General features: G+C 36.9%; 1 protein-coding gene across 1 annotated transcript; it reads right to left on the bottom strand.

Annotated features, from left to right (window-relative positions):
- Positions 1 to 2,260: 2,260 nt before the first annotated feature.
- On the bottom strand, positions 2,261 to 24,395 carry LOC147155677 (receptor activity-modifying protein 3-like). The gene is made up of 4 exons (XM_086065398.1): positions 24,063 to 24,395; positions 10,432 to 10,461; positions 10,190 to 10,349; positions 2,261 to 4,398 (listed from the first exon to the last, which is right to left on the bottom strand). Exons 1-4 carry the CDS (start codon positions 24,112 to 24,114, stop codon positions 4,143 to 4,145), a joined length of 498 nt encoding a protein of 165 aa, XP_085921524.1. The 5' UTR covers positions 24,115 to 24,395; the 3' UTR covers positions 2,261 to 4,142.
- Between the last annotated feature and the right edge of the window lie 1,548 nt (positions 24,396 to 25,943).

The following is a 25,943-nucleotide window of genomic DNA, read 5'->3' as shown; positions in this document are numbered from 1 at the left end:
TTTTGAGGCCCAAAATATAAAACAATTCATCACCATTGGCCATTTTGGTTGTTTACTTTTGCCTCGAACGCTTTCAGGTCGGAACTGGGAAAAACCAACTCGGATAAATCCGACTTCCGACCATCCTCAAATGCAGCATAAATACCGGCAAGCTGACAAGACAACGAGGCGCAGAAGCTTTGAATTGCACATTTTGTATTTTACAAAAAGAATAGTGTGTTCAAGGATAAAGTGTTCAACGTGCTGTACCTCAGCCAGGTGGTCCCCCTCTTTGCCATAATGGCCGCAACCTCCAGCTGGTTAATAAGCTTTGCCACCAGTTAGTTGGTCATGACAGAGCAACTCTACGCGGAAGTTGAATGGCACCCTCGTACTTCCTGCGCCGCTTTTGGTCAAAAAGGACTGGCTCAACCCACTTCCCTGTATTCTTCTGTCAACTCTGGGAAAAAGCTTTAATATCCTTCCTGCCGCCAAGTGGCTGGCTATTGGAGACCTTGTGGAAAACCATCCTTCAGGGAACCTCCACTGCTAAGTCCCGCCTCTCGTAAACTATGGTCCCTTCAGTATGCGTCTATAAACACTCTTGTTTTATGTCTCTGAAGAAACAATCTCTCTGGTTCTTTCCTGGAGTTTTGGTGGAATAAATAGCGCCTGTGTGTTAGCGTGTGTTTGTTTAGATAGTAACTTATGATACTAGCATTGTATTGTGCTCAGTCAGTTTGTGGTTTCCGGCTTCGTCCTACGGGTCCACTCATTCTGGATCCGAGTGGGTGTCTACAACAAAACCAACATCATTGACCATCAGCCGCTGCCAGTGATGACTGCATTGTTTGATTCTGTATTTACACAATTACCATGATAAGATGTCACCGGAATGCCTTGGTTTTCTTCTTATTGTTGAATAGGTTTACACATAGCAAATTTGTTATCCATTCAGACGTCTGGGCGTTCGCATACGTCAGTATTGTTAACCAAATAAAAGAATGATGTCTCTGCTTGAATACGTGCACAAATGCTTGAATAAACACTCCCAGAGAACCAATGAGCTAATTCGAGACAATGCGTTTCCAAGAAGAAATTCTCTGGAGGATAAAAAAATTCACCCACTCCCAAATCTAAGAGGTATTGTTGACGCAAAAGAACAATTAAGAGCAATAAAGTGAGATTGTTATAGATTTGTACGTCAAATTCAGGGGCGTCATTGTTTGTTGGCTTCCATTGCTATTATAAAACTTTTGGAAGAGATCCATATCTAGCTACCAAAAAATATGTGCTGCTAATGCAACACCCAGATGCTTATATTACAATCACTTTTTACTGTAACTGTGTCGTATAATGTTTATAGTTTAAAGAACAGTTATGAAATTGGACTGATGGCATGAACTGTAAGTGGATCCTCCAAAAATTAGAGAATGACATCGTCAGATTCAAGTTAATTTTTTTCTTTATAAATAATTATAAGATGACTACAGTGGTGACAAGTTGGTAAGGGGAATACAATTAAATCTTTCAATTATTTTAAAAAAAATTGGGTTTAATTGTCTCTTAAAGCTGCTGAACGCAGAAAAAAACATTTTGAATTGCTACTGCCACCTTTGGCTGAAAAAATAAACTGCACACACACCCTTCTTCAAGGGGAAGTCAACCCCCCCCCAAAAAAAGATTGACAATAATATGTTCTATGCATCACGACTAGTCTAAATACGGTATTTTTGGTTAATATTGCGCTTGTGGAATATGAGTTAAAGGGATACTTGACTCATGGAACCATTTTCAGCAGTAAAAATTAGTCAATTTTTTTGTCCAGAATTAATTAGATAACTTCATTATTTTTCATGTTCAATTAATACCTTTAAAAACTATTTTTTCCACTTGCTGTCGACTGAAGATGACATCACCTGTGCTGAGGAAGTAGGTAACGACCAATCATGGCTCAGTTTTCTGATCAAACCCAGAAAACAGGTGAGCAAGTGGCAAGTTATCAAATTAATTCTGGACAAAATATGAACTTTTTCCTGTTGAAAATGGCTCAATGAGTCAAGTAGTCCAGTTTTTATCAATATCAGGCGGCTATTTTGCCACTCGCTGTCGAGTGAAAATGACATCACAGTTGCTCAGGTCTCAAATAACAACCAATCACAGAAAACAGGTGAGATGTGATTGGTCGTTGCCTGAGCCCTGAGCAACTGTGTTGTCATTAGACAAAGGACCAATGACAAGGCAGATAAGCTCAGACAGGATGACAAGTATGATGCCTGTGTATTAACAGTATTTTATTCATCAGTATCTGATAAGTTACACTGTTATACAACTGCCACAAGAGACTCAAAATGGTTGAATCCTAGCGTTGTCTCATGTTTGTTTGTCCTTTCCAGTGATGGCTGTCCCTTGAGTAACTCAGCAGTGTGTGGAAACTTGCAAAATCCCTTTAAGTCCAACTTTGGGCTCCTTTTCATCATGTCGAAAATGTTGTCCACTGGGAATCTTATTTCCCATGAGTTCAAGAGTTCATCGGATACTTTGGCCTTCAGCTATGATACAGTGCTTTGACTGACAAGAATGTCCAAGGTCACGGGTCTCAGCCTGGCCAGTCGATTCATCCATCGATGTTTAAAACCTAAATGGGTAATATTGGTCCGCACCGGATATGCACTTAGAACTCTTAAGGCAAATACAATAAATAGCTTGAAACATTTGGCAAATATACACAAACTCTTTCCAGAATTGGATGAGCAACCAGTGCCTGAATGAACAGCTTCATATAAAGCAAAAAAATCCACTATTGATAAAGCATGTTGTCATTTGTACAAATAGAAGTGGAATAGAATAGGTAGGAAATAAATGTTAATACTCAATGCCTTACCTTTGGCCTCTGTAAGCGACACAGGGGGCTTGAGACAAGACCTCTTTTTTAGACTGATTTGTTTGGTATAGTTGTTATATCTATGTGTGAACTTTTTTTTTTCCTGGCTCACACTATGCTCCCCTTTTGAGAGCATGGCTTGAGAGCCTTGTCTTTTTTTTCCCAGTTCCCCCTCCCTTAGCATGTTCCTTTCTTATCTAAAGTTTCAGGGCGCTGAAAAGCGAGTACCAGCCGGTCTTCCCGTCCTTTTCCCCGCTGTTGGTCATTGTTTTTTATCGTTTTATATTTCTTGGACGGGTTGTGCCTGTTAAGTCAAATTCATTGGTCTGTACTTAGGCATTGCGCAATGACAATATTCATTCATTGAGTTGGCCTTACTTAAAATTATTTTATGATGTCATTATTTTTTATTTATTTTATTCATATATTTATATCTATATTATTTATTTTATTATTTTCATTTATATTTATATTATTTTATGATGTCAAAGGAAAAATGGGCTAAGATTTCCAAGTTGGCGTCAAGTTTCCTGCTATTCAAAATGGTTTTGTCTGTCATATCTCACGCAACCAGAGGCAAATAAATTAAGTTAGAAGAGACGGATAAAAAATATAATATTTAAAGAGTTAGCGTTCTTGGGTCTAAATCAGTTGATAAACTGGACACCTTTCCTCACGGTTTGATTTATTTTCAAATGGTAAAAAAATAAAATCTTATCAAATCTTGTATGATAACACTTTTTTCTTTTTGGAAAGAACTTTAAAAAATTATGTTTTGGTGTACAGATTAAAACGTGAAACAGCACAATTTAACACAAAACTGTCTCGTCAACAACTTCAATTGTTATGTTACGTAAACCAGCAACTGGGTGCACTTGAAGGGGAAGTCTTGATGATCCAAAAATGTGCATCTAACAGGACATGCTAACAAGCTAAACAGGAAACATGTGCAGATGTGCTGATTCTTTTATTTGCCATTTGGATCGGATTAACGTCAAATGCCATTCTCAAAATAACTGAACGGCTCCTGTCTGTTTAGAGCTCGAACCGATTAATTTGGTCAATTACTTAGTTCACACCCGACCAAATAAATTGCACTGAGGAGGGGGGGGGGGGGGGGGGTGAACGAGAGTAAACTGATTACAGGATGCTAATTATCGTCTCAAGATCTTTAGCAAAACCTTCGAACGCTGCTCATTGTTTACAGTGAGATTTAGATTATTCCAAATCCAGCTTCCCTCTTCCATTATAGTATAATGTCTCCGATCTCCCTCTTCTTCTAAGCCAGGTTGTCATTCCTCTTGCTGCACCAAACCACCAAAACGATCATGAACAAGGTGAGAAAAACAGGAACTAGGATGAGGACGGTCAGCGTCTTGTCTGGAGGGTCCGCCCATATCACCTGCTCCAAAGTGCAGTTGGAGAAAAAGTGCTTGTGTATGCGGATGATGTAGCTCTCCACCAGTGGATTGGGCCAGTAGCAGTGGACAAAAAGGGATTTGGTCTCTGTGCAGAGCGTAAAGACGTGGTACTCGCTGCGGAAAAAATGAGGCAGAAAATGAAAGGATTATAGGAAAATCATCGGTGTAAGTATATTAGGGGTGTCAGGCAATTCATTCTTGTTTAATCATAATTAATTTAATGATTTCAATAGTTAACTCATGATTATTCACAAATTTTATATCTGTTCTAAATGTACAATATATATTTACAATATTTTTTCTCTAATATTTCATACTCTTGTAATTTAATTAAATACACTATATATATTAGGGGTGTCAGGCGATTCAATTTTGTAATCGCATAACTTTAAAAAACAAGTGTGATATTGATTTGTGTTGAGGTAATTTTTCTGCCACTAGATGGCATAATTGTAAGACATCAGTGCATTTTTCTTTTCATATTAATTAAGAACTATCAAATTTTTAACATGAAGTAACTTGTGAAATTCTGCCCACTTTTAAAGTTGTAAAATACAACTTGATTTAACTGATTAATTAATCACAAAAAATTAGCGCATTAATCATGAATTAGCGCAAATTAATCCCACTATTAATTTTTACGATAGATTATCCTTTAGCATGACAGCGAATGATAATTACATACATTAAAGTAAAGCATTTAATAAATGTTTGCGTATCACATTTAGAATATTTGTTCATCTAAAAATATTAGGGTCATTTTTTTTCATTTTAAATTATGCAAGTAATTAACTGACTAGAAAAAGAAGAGGATGAGCGTGTGCAGTGGGTCCAAAAATGTTGAAGACGTCCTCATAACATTAAATGTCAAAAGAATTAACACATAACCCGTGCTCTTCAAATTTGGCGGGAATTTTTTTTTAAATAAAAAGCCTTTTTTATTAAGTGATTAATCGTGATTAATCAAAAATTCTAAAATGTGATTAATCTGATTTAAAAATGTCAGCGTTTGACAGCTCATATATATATATATATATATATATATATATATATATATAATTTCTAATATTATTTAATTGCAGCCTAAAGGTTTAATAGTCAGTCTTACAAAGAGGTGAACGCTTTCCCATCTATTTAACCTCAAATTACTTCAACATGAAGCTTCCTGCTACAAAACTAATAAAGTCGCAGAAGTGTTTTAGTTACTGGCATTGAGAGCAGCAGACTTTCAGCAAATAATCCATCATAGTGACATGGAATGTATTGCCTTCTACTCCCTTTTTGGCCCAGCAATCTCATTTGTGCACCAAGCAAGCAGACGGATTCAGAGACTTCATGAAAGCTTAGAGCAAAGCTCTGATAAATCCATTAAAACCACCCTAATCCCTCTGTCTTTGTCCAAAATGGTAACATCTTCAGGTAGTTATCTCGTCAACCACTGAATTTAGAAATGTCTCATTTTACACCCAATGGCTCCACATGTGAGAAGTTATTCACTCGAAGGCTGCTGAACATATTTTTTGGGTGGAATACCAAACAGACATAAATGCTAATATCTGTCTTTATTATGCCATAATTTCCTGGTAGGCTGTTACATCAGCACTTCCAAATATGGGCACGCTCACAGGCGGTCATTTGACTCACACTGAGTGAGTGCAGTGTGAAAAGGGCGTAATATATGAGCCGTCACACCCCATTCCCCGCCATGTACTACATGAATGGGTGCCGTCTGACGTCAAGACGTCACTATTGTTTTGAAGGTGCTTTGCTTAAGCGCTGCTAATCAAATCAACTGTTCTGCCTGTAAGAGATTTATTTGGTGTGTATCTGTGATGTGTACATTTATTCTGCAAGGCTTTTTTTTATTTTTTTTTATATATAAACAAGACGAGACTTATGCTATTTGAGGGAATGTTGGTGTGTGGGAATAGGAGAAGGTTTTGATTTGCAGGCTTTAAAGAAAAAAAATGGTAGATGTTTAAAAAAAAAACTACATGGAGAAGGTTGAATGTAGATTGGAAACATACTGGAAAAGTACTGGTACACGTGTTTCTTGTTTTCATAACACAAGAGAGTGATTTTTGTTTTAATCTTATGACTTTTCTTTTTTTATCTGTGCTTCGATGACTGTTTACTGTTGAATAGAACTGTAAAAGGACAAATTTAATGGATTAGGGATGACTATTTTGATGAGTCCATTGGGTGGAGGTTGTGTCTCGGATGTGCGTTATGCTTGTGGCGGTGAGAAGTGGGGATGATTAATATGGTTTTATACAATCAAGCCAAAAATTTGAAATTGTGTCATTTTTAAACTGTTATTTTTGCGTTCTTGTTTGAGTTTGAAAACTCAATAACTGTTTGGGTTGTATGCTAAATAATTAAAATGCATAATCCAATACTTAATACTAAAAGGGGAGGTCAACCCCAAAATAAAATTATTGACAATATGTTATATCTAGACCCACTAGTCTAAATACGGTATTCTGGTTAATATTGTGTTAGTGGAATATGAGTTAAGCAGCAAAATCCAGCAGTTTTCATAATAATAATAATAATAATAATAATAAAGTCAATTTGTAGTGCACTTTTCATCAACATGATCTCAAAATGCTACAGAAAAAAAAGTTTAAATCATATTCATAATGATATGTCATAGGCCTTTCTAAATAAAAAGGTTATCAATATCAGAAGGCGGCCATTTTGTCAGTTGCTGCCGACTGAAAATGACATCCCAGTTGCTCAGGTCTCAGGTCTCAACAACCAATCACAGTTCAGCTTCATAAAACAGGTGAGCTGTGATTGGTCGCCTGAGCCCTGAACAACTGTGATGTCATCTTCAGTCGACAGCAAATGGCAAAATGGCCGCCTTCTGATATTGATAACCTTTTTATTTAGAAAGGCCTATGACATATCATTATGAATATGATTTAAACTTTTTTTTCTGTCCCCCTGAGATGGATTAAAAATGTCATGTTTAGACTAGTGAGGTCACATATAACAGTATTGTCAAGATTTGTTTAAGGTTGACGCTTTAATATAAATGCTTAGACACATGTAGTAAATCTGCTCAGAGAACTCCAGAGCACTTGACCCGGTTCTTGTTTGGTTGCAACACCACACATGTAGTGTGTTGGGAGAAACTGGTAAATTGACGTAGCCCACATTACGACATCAAATATTCATGTTGCCCTTTGGCGTGCGCTCCCACTCACATCAAACATAAAATGTGTATTGCATTTAAAGCAGAACCACTGAGGTTGAACAAAGTTCATTCTGGGATGCTGGTTGACCTCAGAATTAGTAGGAAAAAATATTCTCCATTAGAAATGTATTATTATTATTATTAATAATAAGAATTAATTAGTTACTATCACTATTTTATACATATAATTATTAATTAATAGGAAAAAAAATATTCTCCATTAGAAATGTCTTATTATTAAGAATAATAAGAATTAATTAATTATTATCACTATTTTATACATATAGTTATTAATTAATTGATTAATTAATTGATTAATATTATGATTATTATTATTATTATTGGGACAGTCCTGCTTTAATGGACACAGTCCCGAATTTTACACGTCCCATCCCAGCGTCTTGATTTGTATTATTATTATTTTTTTAAGTCTAGTCAGCAAGCTAATTGTTTGGGCCGCGTGTATGTCAATCACACCGTTGTCATAGCGATTGATACAATCAACCAATTACAAAGAAACGTTAACCGTTCAATTCCTTCCGCTTTACTTTCACATTTACGTTTGCGATACCAGCAATGTGGGACGGCGAGGTTGGATAACGGTGAGTGCATTGATTGCTTAGCGCTGTTGAACTGTCAACCAGGACTGCATTTAGCACGAGCTAACGTAAAAACAAATAAACACAAGTTAGCTTTTTAGTGCTTTTTGTTCACCAGCAAGATTAGGTTGACCTTTTTATCGCAAATGATCATTTAGTTGTCTTTGCGACGGGCGGAAAATGGCTGACTCATCGCAAGTGGCCCTCATGGGTGCCAGACATCTTTACATGATCTCAAATCCGGATAAGGCGGCGCCACAGCCGCTTAAGACTTCCTGCTCCTGAAATGTGATTCCTCTCAGTGCCGCAAATCAATTCAAAAATCCCGATTGATTCGGGTAAATGCAGACAGCAACACGGGGTCGCTCGGTATTCCATCCAGATCACGTTATCCAACAAGCTAACAACCTCCAAACATCATCTGAGTTGTTTGTGCAGCAGCTGCGCCGTGGGGAAGCGCAAAGCATTTGTCAAACACAAGAAGCACTGCAGGGGTCACCGCTTGTTTAAACATGAGGTTCTTTGCTCTCAGAGCTTGATCCCGTCTCACCAACCTGGTTCGAGACAATCTCTGTATATTTGCTTTTCTCTCAAGTGTCCTGATCAGATCCTCGCCCTGTTGCGTGAGCTCGCGTGTGTCTCTACTAAATTATAAATTAGAACACGTCTCTGCATGGCTCGCCGCTCTTGTGACTCGGTATCGCTCTTCCCCTCTCTAATTGCAAACAAACGTTTGGTTTGGTGTTAGTAGGGTAAGAATCTAGTAGGTGTTTTCAAATCTCGTTCTTGCTGGTGTAAAATCCTACTTTGTAGAAGAAGCATGGACCTACATTTGCAACCTAAATTCTAATATTTGTCCCATTAAATTACCCGTTTCCCCTTTATTTCATTGTTTCTCTTGCACTGCTTCCAGTAGATGTGGTTTTGAGATTTTTTTTTCATATCCAATCATAATTTAACCTTTATGTGCTCCCACGTCAATCTAATCAGCCCTTCAGAATCAGTAGTGGTGACCGATGTCATTTAAACTATAATAAACGGGACTGCTTCCTTAACCAATTGAGATTCAAATTCATCCTCAAAAGTTTCAAAGCGCAGGCCCTCAATGACATCGACGTTTTTCGTCTTGCGAGTGGTTAGTCAGAGCACTTGCTACATTCAATTTCCACGAACAAAACCAGGGTTTTTCCTGTGTACAAAATTCTTAGGCTGGCGCTTGCGGTAAAATATTAAGTTTGTGTCTGTGCAAAGGTCATTTTAAAAAATCTGCCTCCAAGTTTTGTAATTAACATGTTGAATCCATTTATTTATTGTTTTGCTGTTATTCAAACAAATAATATCAAAGTCAAGTGTGTTAAAAATGCTCTGACTGCTACTGTTTGTAGCATGAGATATAGATAGAACAGATATAAAACGTGCGATTAATCATGAGTTAATTATTAAAGTTACGTGATTAACTCATTCACTGCCATTGACGCCAATTAATTTGAACTATTTCTATTAGTTAAACTTTTTTTCCCACTTTTGTTAACAAGAGTAGGAAAACCTAGAATTTTTTTCTTGCACATTTAGAACAGATTTTAATTTGTTATTAATCGTGAGTTAACAAGTGAAGTCATGCGATTAATTACAATTTAAAAAAATTATCACCTGACACCCATCATTTTTAATCATCTTTTCTTTTTTTTTTATCGTGAGTTAACTATTAAAGTCATGCAATTAATTCTGATTTAAAAAAAATTATCACCTGACGCACCTAATTTTAATAATTGTTTTCTTTAAAAAAAAAAGATTTAAAAAAAGAAAAGATTATTAAAAATTAGGGGTGTCAGGTGATTAAAATGTGTCATTGTAATTAATCGCATGACTTCACTAGTTAACTCACAGTTTTATATCTGTTCTAAATACTTTCATACTCTTGTTAACAAAAGTGGAAAAAATTTAAACTAATAGAAATAGTTAAAATGTTTTTTTTTACGTCTATAGCCGTCAATGGCAGTGAATGAGTTAATAACGATTACAAAATTTGTTAATTTTATAAATATATATTAAGGATGCTACAAACATGAATAAAAACATACTGTATGTGGATTGTATGTAATACCTGATAAAGTGTGTGAGGTTACACCAATACTGAGGCTCTATGTGAGCCATGTCGCGCTTGAAGTCTTCACCACAGACCTCCACTTCCCACTCCAAGCGCGACTCGTTGCAGGCTCTCCTCGGCCGGGCAGACGTGGGTTCGATGTTGAAACTCTCAGTGGCTGGAAAGCAGATGGCGGAGAAAATAATGAATACATTACAGCCGAGGCTGCTTTACCTTTGTTTGAATGGATTTTTGCTTACCTGAAAAGCCCGCCACCATCCAGGCGTTGACTGCAAATAGACAAACAGAAATTCATTCAGCTGAAAAGACAGGCTTCCAAAACATGAATGTAATTGGAAATGAGCCACAAACAGCTTATTTCTTTTTCTGACATGCACATCTGTCTGCCTGACCTTTGACCCGACATATTTTCATCCCTTGCATCATTATGATCATACTGCATGCATCACAACTATCGCTGTTAAATCATTGTCCACATCATTTGAACCCTGAACCTCAGACCGATGAAGCAGACATGCTGCCCGTTAATGTAGCAATAAAAATGTTTTATTTTGCTGAGAAAGTCTTTAGTGTTTTAGTCTGACTGCAAAAAACAAAGCCACATCAACTAACTCGAAAAACATGTGCTTTACTTGTGACGTGCGACTAAATTCCCACCAGAGCGGTCTCGTGCGTTACACGTGGAGGCGTTTCTCTGAAAGATGCCAAGCATTCCTGCTTGCTGAATTCAGACAGCGGTTGAGTCACGCTCACACCGCCGAGATTCACTTTCATTAGATTACACCCAAGTCTAATTGTGAAAACAGATTGGAGCAAAAGGAGTCCTTTCCTCAGGAAAAGGTACCAGAACATGTCGGTTACGTATGACAAAAGTCAAAAGCACACAGGAAAGCTATGTGTTTATCCATTTTAGGTGAAGCACTAGCAAAGCAGGGGATCTGGATAAAAGACACCCCAAGGGGTAAACACTGTATGCAACTAATCTGCTAAATTAAGATTTAAAGGGCACATGGCGGTTAACATTGATGACAAGTTATGCTTAGCTTATGCTACTTAAGTATTCAAGCGCTGTAAACACAAACACATATATATATGATTTTTTTTTAGGAGGGTGGATTTTTGTTAACTTAGTTGTTTGTTTTTATTCCAAGTGTCTTGTTTGCCTTTTGGTTTTCTTTTTAGAAGAATCTGTTTTTGAGAGAACTACTGTCTTGCCTCCCTTCTTTCCTACATTTGTATCCTCTGAACTCAACCGCACAAAACCCCATAACATTAAAGACGTTAATATTGTGCATGTTTTTATTTTACTCTTTATAAATCGTCTCTGGCATTCTTCTGTAAAAATAAAGGATGAACAATTACACTACAGCACACTTTTATATCCGCTAGCTCCACTTTAAGTCACTCCGTTTTGGGGTGAAGTTCTGTCCTGCTCCATGGACTTTCATAACCATGAAAATTGGTGGAGGCGGAGCTAGTACAGTTAAGACTCGGCACGCGGCTGGCTTCATACTCTCAAAAAGCCCGAGTCTGAAAATGAGTACTGAAACAACCCTGGGTCCATCCATAACTGTGTATGTGCTAGTCATCGGAAGCTAATGCTAACAACGCTCTTAGCTAAGGCTAATAACATGCTAACACTTCCATTTAATCTTGAAAATGGTGGCTCTTGGCCCAACCTAACTGCCAAAGAGAAGCTTGGTGTGAGTTCAGCCACTATTTAGTCATATTCCAGCAAACATTTTGAACAGCTCACTTACAGACAGATTTTTTTAAACAGAGACTAAGATTCATGTGGTTGTTTATTTTCACACTAAAGGCCCTAACGACTTTTGCACAAAGTCAATGGTACATTATCAGAGGAGACAGGAGTCAAATCTTTGTCTAGTCCATTTACCTAAATTAATACAGCAAATTAATTAACCAAGGCAACTTTTGAATACTCTCCGTAAATCCTCAACTCGTTCCAAACAGATTAACTTGGATGTCTGCCATCCAGGCCCAGGCAGTTTTCTCTTGCCTTTCTATTAACAAAAATCCCCTTGAAAGCGAGTCCTGAAATAGCATCTGATATATAACATCTTAAAATAAATATATCTGGCTCCCACGGCAGCAATTAGTCTCTAAACAAATATTCCACATGCAGTTGTTGATAAGAAAACCACTTAGAAGAGCGTAAAGCTTCTAAAGACAAATTATATACAAAATATGTCAAAGCATTATGTATTTATTGCATACTGGTCCAACTGCTGCTAAAATGTTGATTTTTTTTTATATCGCCAACATTGCGCAATAGTTTTGTTGGTGGTCACTAATTATTTTTATTTATTTATTTTTACACTAAAACTGCCTGTTGACAAGTCAAGTGAGTATGTAATGTATGGATAATATTACTGCTTATTACCTAATAGTTTTCTTATTTATTAAAAAAAAAAAACTAATTAAAGGGCTAGCTGACTAACGTATAAAGTGAAGGAATCCCCTTCATTTTGATTTATATAGGCCAGCGGTTGTGATTCTAAATCCACTCTACCTGCATCATGACAGAACCGCTCAGATCAGCAGGAAAGTGTGTGAGGAATTTGTTTCACCCAGTGGATCATGCCAGGTTGGGACGTATTTCAAACAGACAAATTGAGATTTGGATTGGAGCAGAGTGCCATAGGAGAGAATTTCACTAAGCAGCAGTAAATGATTTTACAACAGGACAATGAACAGACATAATGAAGTCGTAGTTGGTGTGCGGAATACAAATGAGACAATATTAGCATTCAGTCGGAATCACATTTGTGGTCACTTAAGGTGTGTGAGAGGAAGCAGGTGGAGACCCGAAAGCAACACAATGGCATCTTAATTCATTCCAAGATGGAGACTCCCCCAGCAGACTGGGCTACTGCACATTTCTGCTACTATCTGTGTGAAGAATTTGGTGGTTAAATTTTTTTCCCTATGCGATCAATCTCCCAAATTTCCCCTTTTTTTTCAGTTGAGTTTAGCTTGCTGGACATGCTACATTAGTTCAGCTCCAGCTGAAAAGAGAAAAAGAGACTGACATGTCAGAATGGAGGCCAAAAAGATAACCACTTTTAAATAGTATATTGAGTGACTCAAATAGAAAACTGCATTCATAAATTCACCCATGAAAAAGATGACTCCTTCAATACAGCCATTATTAAAACACTACTCTAAAATAAAAGTCAAGCAAGGGCTATCAAAAATGACATCAATAACAGTGCTTGCTTCACTCAAGGATGAATGATAGTTTGTTAGATCGCTATTAGTGTCACTTAACATTTACTTGCCAAGGAAGATGAAATAATTATGCTAATTGTCTCCAAATATCATTGAAGCCCACTCAAAGAGGTGCTGCTTCTTAATTAGTCTGGTAACAACTGACTTGCAGGGGTCAGCAGGGGTCAACTTTACTGTCAAAGGAGCCATATTAGGTTAAATAAATAACCCAAAATCTCTCTTGAGCTGCAAAACATTTGAACATTGCGATGAACGAAACAGTGCGTTAGTGTTTGTATAAGGTACTAGCGGGCCAAGAACTTATTAGAGTTGTTCCAGAACAGAAAAATATGCAGCATCCAATACTTTGAGATACATTTTCTTCAACCTTATGTCTTCGTTTTTGGATTTTTTTAAATTTGATTTTATTTCTGTAATTTTTTATACATTTTTAGACTTTTTAGTGTCCTTTTGAGACACTTAATGGCATTTTTATTTTTTTATTTTTTATTTGTTCTACCTTTTTTGCTATCTGGCATTTTTGGCAATTTTGTGGACATTTGATGGTAATTTTCAGGATTTATTTCGTTTTTGAACAATTTCTTGTTACTTTTTGAAAGTTTTCTTTTCTGCCTTCTTCTTGTGCGATTCTCTAACATTTTTGGCAATTACCTGAACATTTTATGCTAATTTTCTGCTTTTCCTCTTCCTTTTTGGGCCATTTTATGGTAACTTTTTGGACATTTTTAGGTATTTTTTAAGACAGTTTTTTTTACCTTTCGCCTCTCTTTTAAATATTTAATTATTCATTTTTATTTAATCATTAATTGATTTAAAGAATACAATATTTTATCTAAAAAAATACATTAAAAAAATATTAATTTCTACTATTTGCTTTAGAGATCTACAGGGTGCCACAGAAGAGGGACTAAAGAGCCAAAAGAAGAAGAATGCAGACCCCTGAACGAGGGAGATACTGTACAGTTATATATTTATTAGTGTTTTTGTTTTTTTTGCACTTTTGCTGCAAAGCATTTCATTGCAGTGGACCGTATTCGAGAACTAAAGTGGAACCGTGCCAAATGCTATAATAGATCATAACAAAAACAAAGAATGCTATAAAAGGTAAGAGTTGACATTTTTCATTTCCAAGTATTTGCCTGGGTGTCCTGTAAACTTCCAAATATTTAATTGGTTTAAAGCGAACCTGCCAAATGATTAATTCCGGACAGGATATTAAGCAGTCTGAGTGTGTATTTACGCCCAAGGCTACATTGTCTCCTGTGTTTCCAGTCTAATCAGTTAATTGGGATAGCAAAAGATGACAAACGCTCGCTAGACTTCCTGAACAACAAAACTCATGCATCCTTCAGCAAATATTTAATATTAATTTTGGAGCCACTCATTGGAAGCGTAAGAGTGCCTTTGCTTACATTTAGTTTACAAGCAGAGAGAATAATTACAAGCACTAGGAGTGTAAACACAACCCAATTATGATAAGCGTAATAAGGACGTTTGCAAAATTTAGAAGCAATTATGGCGGCTGCACACAGGTTTGTTATAATTGGAGTAGAAATCACCTCGAGCCTGTTTCTCAAAAGTTGACGTGCCATTAGAGGTACAAAATGGATGGATGGAATGTATTATACCTTGTAAAAAAAAGTGGTCATGTCTGGAAAAAGATCATTTTTCTGCATGAAATAATTTTACAAAGAAGGATGCCGAGCCATCCGTTTTCTACAGTACTTCAAACCCAAATCGAATAGCTGTGAGGCACACATGCTAACCACTAAGCCACACACAGCGCTGCCAGTAAGAAAGATCTTCCTTCCTCCTTCTCTTGGTTGTAGGGGGACTCACAGCTGCTCAAACAAACCCTGGAGGTCATCTGCTTGAGGTCAGCGAGGCAAGTGACTGACGTTTAAAAGAATTCCCTGCACCGCAGATGTCAGAAAAGAAGTCGATAGATTTCAAAAGTATGAGCTTTGAAAGTCCATCAGACTAGAAATTAACATTTGAAATGCGCTTAGTAACTTTCTCATTTAAATCAGACGAGCGTGTAGTTTTGGACCGGCAACTGTGATTTGAATGTTAATCCAAAAATGGTGTAATTGCGTATCATATTCATGACGCCACAAAACGTCTTAACTTAGCATGCAAATGCAGCATCTTAACGCCGTTGTGTAACAGCCACTTAGGAAGAGAAGCATCCCATCACTTCTTAGCCCCTGCCGTCAAGCTGCAGCGCTAAGCGCCTCATCAACATTCCGTTTTGGAAAATCTCTGAAAACTTTTGTTTTTTGGCACAGCTGTTGACAATCGATAAGAAACAACAGTAGTGAAATTCCTGAATTCCTGCACCTCGAACACAGCTCCTCAAAAATACCATTTCTAAAACATTTCTGGACAAAAATAGACCACAGCGGCTTACTTCCGTCGCCTCATTGATGAAGCAGGGGGAAAAAAACAAGCTGGAACAGAACACTCTGAGCTATCAAAAGTTCGTTGTTTAACAATACATCACCACAGGCATTCATCAGCCATATTCCGCTAAACGCACCTGACAGTCATAACATTTTCATGGCACTGCGTGTCAACAGAGCAGATGCTCAACAATAAATATGACATGAAGCATCAAGTGGCTTTTTTTCTGGAGAGCGATTGATTTTCCCTTGGTACTTATTCAAAGACACAACATCACTTAATCACTGTGAGGGACATCGTCCCCCTACGTTTGCGAGTACAGAAAGTCAAGCTGACATAGACAAAAACACAGCAGGGGAATGAATGCACTCTCACTTTAGACAAAATCTCTTCACGAACATGACAAATGGACATATGTGTAAGAATCATGCATCAACAAGTCACGCGGTGCTTTTGTAATGCGTTACCCCAAAATGTGTGCATTTTTGTTACTATTTCCAGTCAAGTAATCAAATTATAGTTACTCTCTTCATACCATTCAAAGTTACTTTACTTCTATGTGTATATGTTATAGAACACGTAAGAAAGGGAAACTGGTATTTGACAGCTTGGACTTGGTGAAAGGCATTGTGGGAGTATTCAAGTGACATCATCGTTTTCAGCGCATTGACTACTAAACAGCAATGGGGGAAGAAGTCACTATTTTGAGTTTGTGTCAGCTAAAAACAAAAATGTTTAGGTTTATTGCACACTACCGAAAGAGCTCCAATAGCATTAAGGTAAAAAAAAAAATGTTTTAAAGACTACAGCGCAATATGCATTCATGCTTCAAAAGATTTTTTTTCATTACATTGGTAGTTAATTATGTCAAGTAAAAAATACAGTTTTTTTGTTTTATTTAAAAACAAGTCGCACAATTATCTTAAGTGAAATAAAAATTTCAAATGTCTTTTTTTTAAATAAAAAAAATTATGTTAAAATGGTTGTCTTTATTTTATTTTTTATAAAAGGAAACTTTATTCTTAAATGTCACTGCTAAAAATGAACTTCCATTTAAGTGGCAAAACCGGGGTGTCATTTTTATGTTAAGCAGGGTTGTCGGTATCTAACTTATTTACTTTTCAAACCAAGTAATCAGTAAAGTTACTTTTAAAACTAGTAATTAGTAAAGTAACTAAGTTACTTGTTTAGTGTAACTATGGTAACACTTCCCAAATCCTACTTAAAGAATTTACTGACAAATGGCTCTCAATAAAGGAATATGTATGCTGCATTGTTGTTTGCTCTCTAATCTGAGGGAAAACACTTCTAAAAAAAAAAATCTGAAAAATGGGGAAAAATAGTCCAAAAAACAGGAAAAAGATATCGATATTTTTTTTAAAGCAGAAAAAAAAGAGAAAAACAGTGAATGCACTATGCTTCTGTTGTCTATCATCTAAAATCAATACAAATATTGTACTGTTGAAGAGAAATAAAGCTGAATACAATATGTTTCTTCCTTCTTTTTTTTAGGGTTATTGTACAGTGTTTAACTTCTCTTACAGTTCACAAAACTTTTATGACGTTGACAATTTCAGCCTGTTAATCCCTTAAAAATAAATCAGGTGTCGTGACATAAAATCATGTTTTGTGTTTTTATATTGCTGACACATCCTGTTTTCATTCCCATCCTCTTGACATCTCAATTGCAATACAGTGAAGCCTCATTTTTAACTTATTACAACACACGCGCCAACGAGCTCTTTTTTTTTTCTTTTTTTTTTCTTTTTCTTTTTTTGCCACTCGAAAAACTCTAAGAGCACAGGAGAAGCCGTGAAATGCACATTCCGCAACACTCCTTTTCAACAACATCACATTAGAGCAATACTTTGCAGGATAATGATGAGGGGGAAATGGCTCGCGTTATGATTAAATGGGCTGTTTTATGGGGAGATTTGCTCAGAGACTCAGTGATGAGAGGATGGGGGAGTTGAGTTAAAGTGGAAATAATGAATGAAGGGTCCAAATAATGTAAGTAGGGCATTTTTGTCTAGTATGATGCTTTAACGTATTAGGCTGTTTCCTGGGAACATATTCTGAGAATATACTGGATTCAAAAGTTCTCGTCTGCTATCTTTGGTGATTTCCTGCTTGGGTTAGGGTTGTAGACATATGTTGCCAGATCCTCTTTATCCTGATCTAAATAGACATCTGGCTGGCATCCTTCCACCTGGCACCTGGTTATTACAAGGTGGCGCCATTTCTTCAACACGAAGGCCAATATTTTGGTCAATTCGAACAGGATTTCACAGGGGAGGGTAAGAGCAGGCCACTTTTTGGCCGCGCTGAGCGAGGGACAGCGCTGTCAGACTTTGAAACGAGCAGGAAGGGCAAAGACGGCAAAGTTCATGCCTCTCGTGTTGCATGAAACTTTTACAGCCTCCTGAAAGATTCATCACGCTATTAAAAGGCTCTCACTGCTATCGAAGATAGCTGGAGCAGTGTCATCCTCATTAGCCTGAGTGATACCAATGTAACTGTTAGGAAATCCATTCATTCATTTGAATATATTAGTCACATAAAAGAAGTAGGCCGTCTACAATAACAGACTCTTTCTGTAATTTTTGTGACCAAAGGGGTGAGAGACAGTGATGCAAAAATGAAACGTCATGATACACTTTAAATACGCATTTACACCTCTAGATGGTGCTCTTTGTTCAAAGGGATATTTGACTCACTGAGACAGAATTAATTGGATAACTTCATTATTTTTCCACATACAATTAATACCCTTTTCCCACTTGCTGTCGACTAAAGATGACATCATCTGTGCTGAGGAAATAGGTAACGACCAATCACAGCTCAATTGTTTTCTGGGTTTGATCAGCAAACCGAGCCATGATTGGTCGTTACATGTTTCCTCAGCACATGTGATGTCATCTTTAATTGACAGCAAGTGGCAAAAATAGTTTTTCACTCATTTGCTCCCAAAAATGTATTAATATGTCCTATTTTAAATGTTTTAAGTGTCCCAAAGATGTATTTATACGTTTTTATGTTGTTGTTTTTTTAATGGTAAAGCATACAGAAGGCTTTGATGCAGCCTCGAACGGTTGAAGAAATAGTAGTTATTATACAAACGGCCAGCAGGTGGCAGCAGAGCAAAAGAGATCAACCAGGGCCATGTTGGAAAAAAAGCTCATTTACTCACAATTCTAACAAATGTGTGAATAATGATGAAACTTAGCTATATTCAAATGCTAATTGCTGCAAAACAGAAACAGATAGAAATATACTTTTTTTCCCTGATGAAAGAAGAGTCTCTAATCTTTATTTTGGTAGGTTCCATGTTTTTATAGGAATAGAACACAATATAATGCGGGCCTTGCAAAATCTGTCAAAATCTAGTAAAACAGCCGGGAGTGAAGGGGATTGCTTCAGTGAAAATGGCTGGGAGTGAATGCAAAGGTATTAATTGTTCTTCAAAAATACATTACACTAATTATAAACAAAATATTTTCTTTTTACTGTTAAAAATATTTCAATGAGTCAAGTATCCATTTAAAGATAAAGGCTGTTGCAATGGAAATTGATTACACTTTCACTTCATCTAAAAATATTTCAATGAGTCAAGTATCCATTTAAAGATAAAGGCTGTTGCAATGGAAATTGATTACACTTTCACTTCATCTTTAAACCAAGAGTGCCATCTCGAGGAGTCAAAAAATAAAAGTGCTTCATGAAGCTTCATTTATCCGTCACTAGTGACAGGTACTGTATAGGATGAAGATAAAGGGACAGAAAACTGCCCTTGAGGCACACTTTGAGGAAATGTTTTAGTGGAGGATGTGCAGGTTTTGAATAAGATGAAGTGAATATGAACAAGTTTATTCTTAAAGTAAAGTGAATCATCACCTAAAATTCAGCATTTCGCAAATTAGCCTATTCACTGATTTTTGTGGTAACCTATCCATTATTTGCTCAAAAGATGACCTATTCACTGTGCTTGCACTGAGATTAAAACTATGTCAATTATTTTGTGCCATTTTGTGTTATCTTAGTGCCAATGAATTTTTTTCTAATTGAGATAAAAGTGCTTTGCCACCATCTTGAGTGACACTTTTTTGAGTGGGCATCAATTACTCAGGGATTTTGATGCACAAATCCCCTTAATGATGCCTTCCAAATACAATGGCTTGCCACAACAAACTCCAAAAATATGGTCGAAATGCTGCATTGCCATTGGATAATTATTCACGAAAAAGTACTATATTTTGACTTATTTCAAGTCAGAATAATATTACAGAGCTGTCATAATTTAATCAATTTATTTTACTATAACACATGTCCTAAGTCAGGGGTCTGCAACCTGTGGCTCTGGTGCCACATGTGGCTCTTTAGTCCCTCTCCTGTTATATATATTTTTTTTTCATTGCTAAAATATTCTTTGTATGAATTAACAATTTAGATTAAAATTAATAATTAAATATTGAAAAAATGTCAGAGTCCAAATTTGTAAGTTGTCAGGAAAAGAGACGAAAGTTTTTTTTAAATACCTAAAAATGTCCAAAAACTGACCATAAAATATCCCCCCCAAAAAAGAAAAAAAACTAGATAATTATTAATTAATAATTATTAATTTGCAAAATTGCAAAAGAAAAAGTCAGAAAATTGATTTTGAAAGTCAAAAAATAAAACCTTCAAAAAGTTACCACAAACAAAAGAAAGGCAGAAAATAATGTATTACTAAATAGCCAAAAAGTTGTTTTTTTTAAATCATAAAATATACAGAAAAGAAAACTATTAAATGTCCAAAAACAGAAGAAGAAATCCCCCAAAATATTGGAATATGTCTACAAAATTACCCAAAAAATCAGAAAATTGAAAGCAAAAAAAGTCAAAAACAATAATAATAATAAGTCAAAAACATTTGAGGCAGAAAATTATAATATGTCCATAAAATTGCCAAAAATGTCAGAAATTTGGCAGAAAAGCAGTAAAGTTTGGAAAAACGGTTTATTTTATCACAGTGTTCAACGATTTTGCGGCTCCAGACAGATTTTTCGTTATTTATTTGTCCTAAAATGGCTCTTTTGACAGTAAAGGTCCTAGGTTTAGGGTTGCGTGTAAGTTGGAGACTGTTCCATCTGAGTTTGGGCAAAATGCAAAGTACACCAAGGCAGCTAGCTGTTAGCCACTAGCCGCTAACACCGCATGCCCATTAGCTGCTTGATCTGTCAATCTGACCTAGCTTGTCAATGCTGAATATTTACCAACTTTTCCTGATTTTGTCAGTAAATAATGTCAATTATTTGTCTTTATATTGTAAATTTGAAATGTGCTGATTCTTACGTGTACACTGTAGATGGACGGAGAGAGTAACGTCAAAACAAATCCATGTGTTCCCAAACCACAAACAATATCCACCTGCGTATTGTAGAGTCCAATTGGCCAAAATCCATCACATCAAACCAAAAAGAAAACGCACATGATGTTTCTTTCTCATGTCAGTGGCGCATTAGAGGCCCAAGGCATGTTCCCTGAGAATGAACGAAGACCTGTTTATTGGCCCAAGCAGATGCTCTGCGCTCGGTGGGACTCCGTCTTCCTCCGTAGTGCAGATGGAGACCTTACACTCTTGCAAACTGCTCTCAAACTTTCTTCCTCACAACAGGGACGCTTGATGGGAAAATCCTGTCTGGACCAAATCCCTGCCAGCTGCATGTACAGTATTTAATACAGCGGCCTGATGCGACCATATTCATCTGTCCTCCGTGCGTTTTTTTATTTTATTTTACCAGAGGCGGGGAGGGAAAATAGAAATAAAAAAGGCAAGCATTGTGCCTGAGCACTGCCGTAAGGGCCGCAGCTGTCACATGGCTGTGATCCACGGAGGGGAGGTCCCAAGTGAAAGCCAAACACAGACCACATCCTCAAGTCTTCAATGACTTTTTTCAAATAGTCTTCCTCAACTCAAAAGTTTGACTTCATCTTCCCACACTGAGGCACAATCTGACACAAATGACATAGCTCGAAATTGGAATTCTGCATCGAGTGTAAAAGTCAAGTGTGCACACCGTGTAATGTCAGCCAGTGCCGGATAATGTGGCGCCAAGGCATATATATATTTTTTTTCATGACGGCGACACAATCAGCTCCTGATAGTCGCACCGTGTTGGTGAGTGACTCCTCCCCCCACCCCCTCCCCCTTCTCTTTATCACCATCAGCCACTTTTGTTGTCCTGATAGCGCCACTGAAACTGCATCCTTTCGCAACAGTAGTGCCTACTGTGTGGTTCCATTTACAATTGCATTACAGCACAGTGGTAACTCGCTAGTCAATAGACAAAACACTATTTTTGTCTAAGTTGAGATTCCAAACTTTAAATAAAATTTGATGGCACAAAATGGAAGAAATCACTAGTTTTCTCTAAATGACTCTCCTAACCTCATTCAACATAATTCTTTGGCACTCGAGATGTGAAATACCAGTAGAAGTACTCGATACTGATACCATGTACCGATACCACTGGTACTTTTGATACATGGAAAAACAAAAAATATTGACAGATAATTTTAACTCATTCACTGCCATTGACGGCTATAGACGTCATAAATTCATTTTAACTATTTCTATTAGTTTAACTTTTTTTTCTTCACTTTTGTTAACAAGAGTATGAAAACCTAGAACACATTTTTTTTGTACATTTAGAACAGATATAAAATTTGTGATTAATCGTGAGTTAACAAGTGAAGTCATGCGATTAATTACGATTAAAAATTTTAATCACCTGACACCCCCAATTTTTAATAATCTTTTTTCTTTTTTTTAAAGAAAAGATTAATAAAAATTAGGGGCGCCAGGCGATTACCATTTTTAATCGTAATTAATCACAAAACTTCACTAGTTAACTCATGATTAATCACAAATTTTGTAACTGTTCTAATACAATTTATTTATTTATTTATAATTATAGGTTTTCATACTCTTGTTAACAAAAGTGGGAAAAATGTTAAACAGAAATAGTTCAAACGGATTTTTGACGTCTATAGCCGTCAGTGAATGAGTTAAAGAAACACCTATCAATCCTAATATAAATTTTTTCCTTAAAATTGCATGAAATTAATTTTATATTCTTCTCATTTCTAGTTCCTGATTGTAAACCAGCCAGAAGAGGGCGGTTGATACTGGTATTCTGTCACTATTTTTTTTAATGATACTATTTGCATATCGTCACCCAAAACAATTGCCTGTCTTTTTTTTCCCCCTAAATCATCTCCTCATGATGCAAACGGTTCAAATTTTTGTGTTTCCTGAAAAATCTGGGGGGGGGGGGTGATTAGGTGATTATTTTAAGTTTATTAGTAGTAATAGTGGGAGTTCTCACTCCGCCCATATTTTACAACAGCTACATTTGAAATTTGAAATAGCATTACTTTTATTTAATGTGGTGGGCCACTACAAAATGGAAGTGCCGCAAATGGCCCCATAGCTGTAGTTTGAACACCACTCTCTTAAATACAGTTAAGTGCCACCAAGGTGGTGGCAATGCACTACTTTTCACCAAGTGAAGCTCCTCACCTCATTCAACATAAACAATATATAAATAAATCTACGAACAGATACTTCAGATTCTCAGAATATTCAATGTAGATCAACATAGTTGCAGACAATGTTGCCGCTGCTCTGTATTCATTACAGATTAAATATCAAAATGAAAACCGCATCTAAATGGTCTAAATTCCATAGAAATAAATACTATACAATATAACAAAAGTCAACAAAAATCAACACATGCCATTACGGTGATGGATGAAGCCCAGCCCAGAATCCGTTCCCTCATCACTCCAACTAATTCGAACCTTGTACACAAACTCATGAGTCGCAACGTTTCCAGCACATGAAACCCACTTTCATACATGATTTCATCCTTGAAGGACCATCTAATGAGCCAGATCCAGAAGGTCCTATTGGTCTCGATATAGGTCAGTTCTGTCCACTGGGGCGTGCTGTGCTACGGTATAGTCCCCCTTGTTCATAACTCATTCTACCCATATTGAACCTGAGCTAACATCAATGCACACTGTGGATGTTAATTCATTGTCACGTGTGGAATACATAGCATCGTAAAGCAGTTTGGGTTGCCCATCATGCAATTAAGTCTTTTGCAGGTGCGCGTGTGCTATGTGAATGTTTGCAAGTAGGAACGTGAAATAATATAACGACAGTACTCACCCAAAATCCCAACAACAAAAAGTTTCAGCACTGCAAACTCATTTGTATCCATCCCGCTGTGTGGGTCCACTTGGACTCTGAATGAAAGCTTAGCTTCAACTCGGTAAAAATTTAAAGCGGACCATTATTATCCCTACAAGACGACGCCAAGTTCTGTCATGCTGCCAGTAGACTCGAGACGACCGGAAAGGGGTTTGAATGGGAGTCCAAGAAAGCCCCACGCACACCAAAAAGCAAAGATTACTGCGCGTGCTGTGTCCTGGTGATGGTGACTTGTCTGTGGTGAGGAGTCAGAGCTCAGCACCAGTCCAGCATCCCGGTGAGGAGGAGGAGGAGGAGGAGGAAGAGGAGGAGCAGTGCAACTCAACTACTCGGCCATACGACCTTTTTGTATGCGTCTCAGTAACTGCTATTTAATTCAACGCGTGTTATGTTATTTAATATTCATCGTCCAAGAGTGCATTTTTATCAATTTAATTTAATTCTATTTATTGACTAGTTTTTGTCACGCAAAGGACTGCCCGAATGAAACATGGAACCGCTGCAGCGTCTTCCCAAAAACTAACATGACAACACTGCCCTCATGTGGTCATTTGTCCAATAGCAGGGCAATAGCTGGCCGAGGTCATTTATATTTGCAGTCAGACAGTTTCTAACTAATCATATTTCAAATATGTCTCATAGGGACTGACGGCCACAATAACATCACATTTTTACATCCTCCGGTTGGGCGGGGTAAAGTTCATTACTGCCAAATTCAACTAGCAATGTATTTATTAATTTTTTTGGTCGTGTTATTAAAGAAATATTGATTCTGAAATGTTCCAGATGATGAACAGATGTACTGCCCCAACAAACACAATTACAAGCAGTAACCTTCCTATTTAGTGTACGTCGGTAGTAGGCCTCTAGTTTAAATGTAATTTCTTAACTCTCCAATAGGGATCACTGTCTAACAAGTGCAAGCTTGAATACAAATGTGAGAGCATAATGCATAGGTGTCAAACAACGGTCATGGAGGGCCGCAGTCCTGCAGGTTTTGGATGTTTCCATTCTCCAACACAGCTAATATATGATCAGCTCATCAGCAAGCTCTGCATAAGTCTGATAACGATCCTGCTGATTGGAATCAGCTTGTGTTGGAAGAGGGAAACCTCCAAAACCTGCAGGACTCCGGCCCTCGAGGACCGGTGTTCGACACCTATGCCATAATGCATCTTCATTTGCATTCATCATGTATTTGTGCTAAATTATTGGATTGGCTTTCTAAACCCTAAAAGACACGTTTGTTTTGTATAGGTGTCCAGATATACACAGTATGTAAGCCTATTTTTTTGTTATTTATGAATTTATTTAATACATTTTGTGCGCTGCTACTGGCCCACTTTGCTGCTGTAAAACAGCAAATCAATAGCAATAGAGTGTCTTTATGGACACTTTATATTGCTTGATGACTTTCTGCATCATTTGCTCTTTGTTATTGTGTCACTATTACCGCAATTTATTTCAGTTTATTTTCCAGGTGATCTGTACAGTATTTTACTTGAGTGTGTTTCTAATGACTCACTTCCGACATGTGATTTGAAAATAGATATCTGTACTTTACTTTTACTTCCTTTCTTTGTCAACATCAGCTTCTTCTTTTTTCCTTTTCTTTCAACCTATCTGGAAGGGAACTGACATACTGCACAGTAAATAGAAACAGGTAACATTAACTTTAAGCTCTTGATTGATTGGTTGAGATTTGGGGGACTCATGAGGTAGAAAAATAACAACAGGGGGACTTAATAATGCACATCAGATTTGGATAGCCAAGATATTCCCCAATCCTAACTCATATTATTTATTGTTATTGGCACGCCATGCTGTCAATAATGTGTT

Source organism: Leptonotus elevatus, chromosome 21 (assembly GCF_054856555.1).
Source record: "Leptonotus elevatus isolate MCC_2025b chromosome 21, RoL_Lele_1.0, whole genome shotgun sequence".
Classification (NCBI taxonomy): domain Eukaryota; kingdom Metazoa; phylum Chordata; class Actinopteri; order Syngnathiformes; family Syngnathidae; genus Leptonotus; species Leptonotus elevatus.
This window is presented reverse-complemented; position numbering and strand designations above follow the sequence as displayed.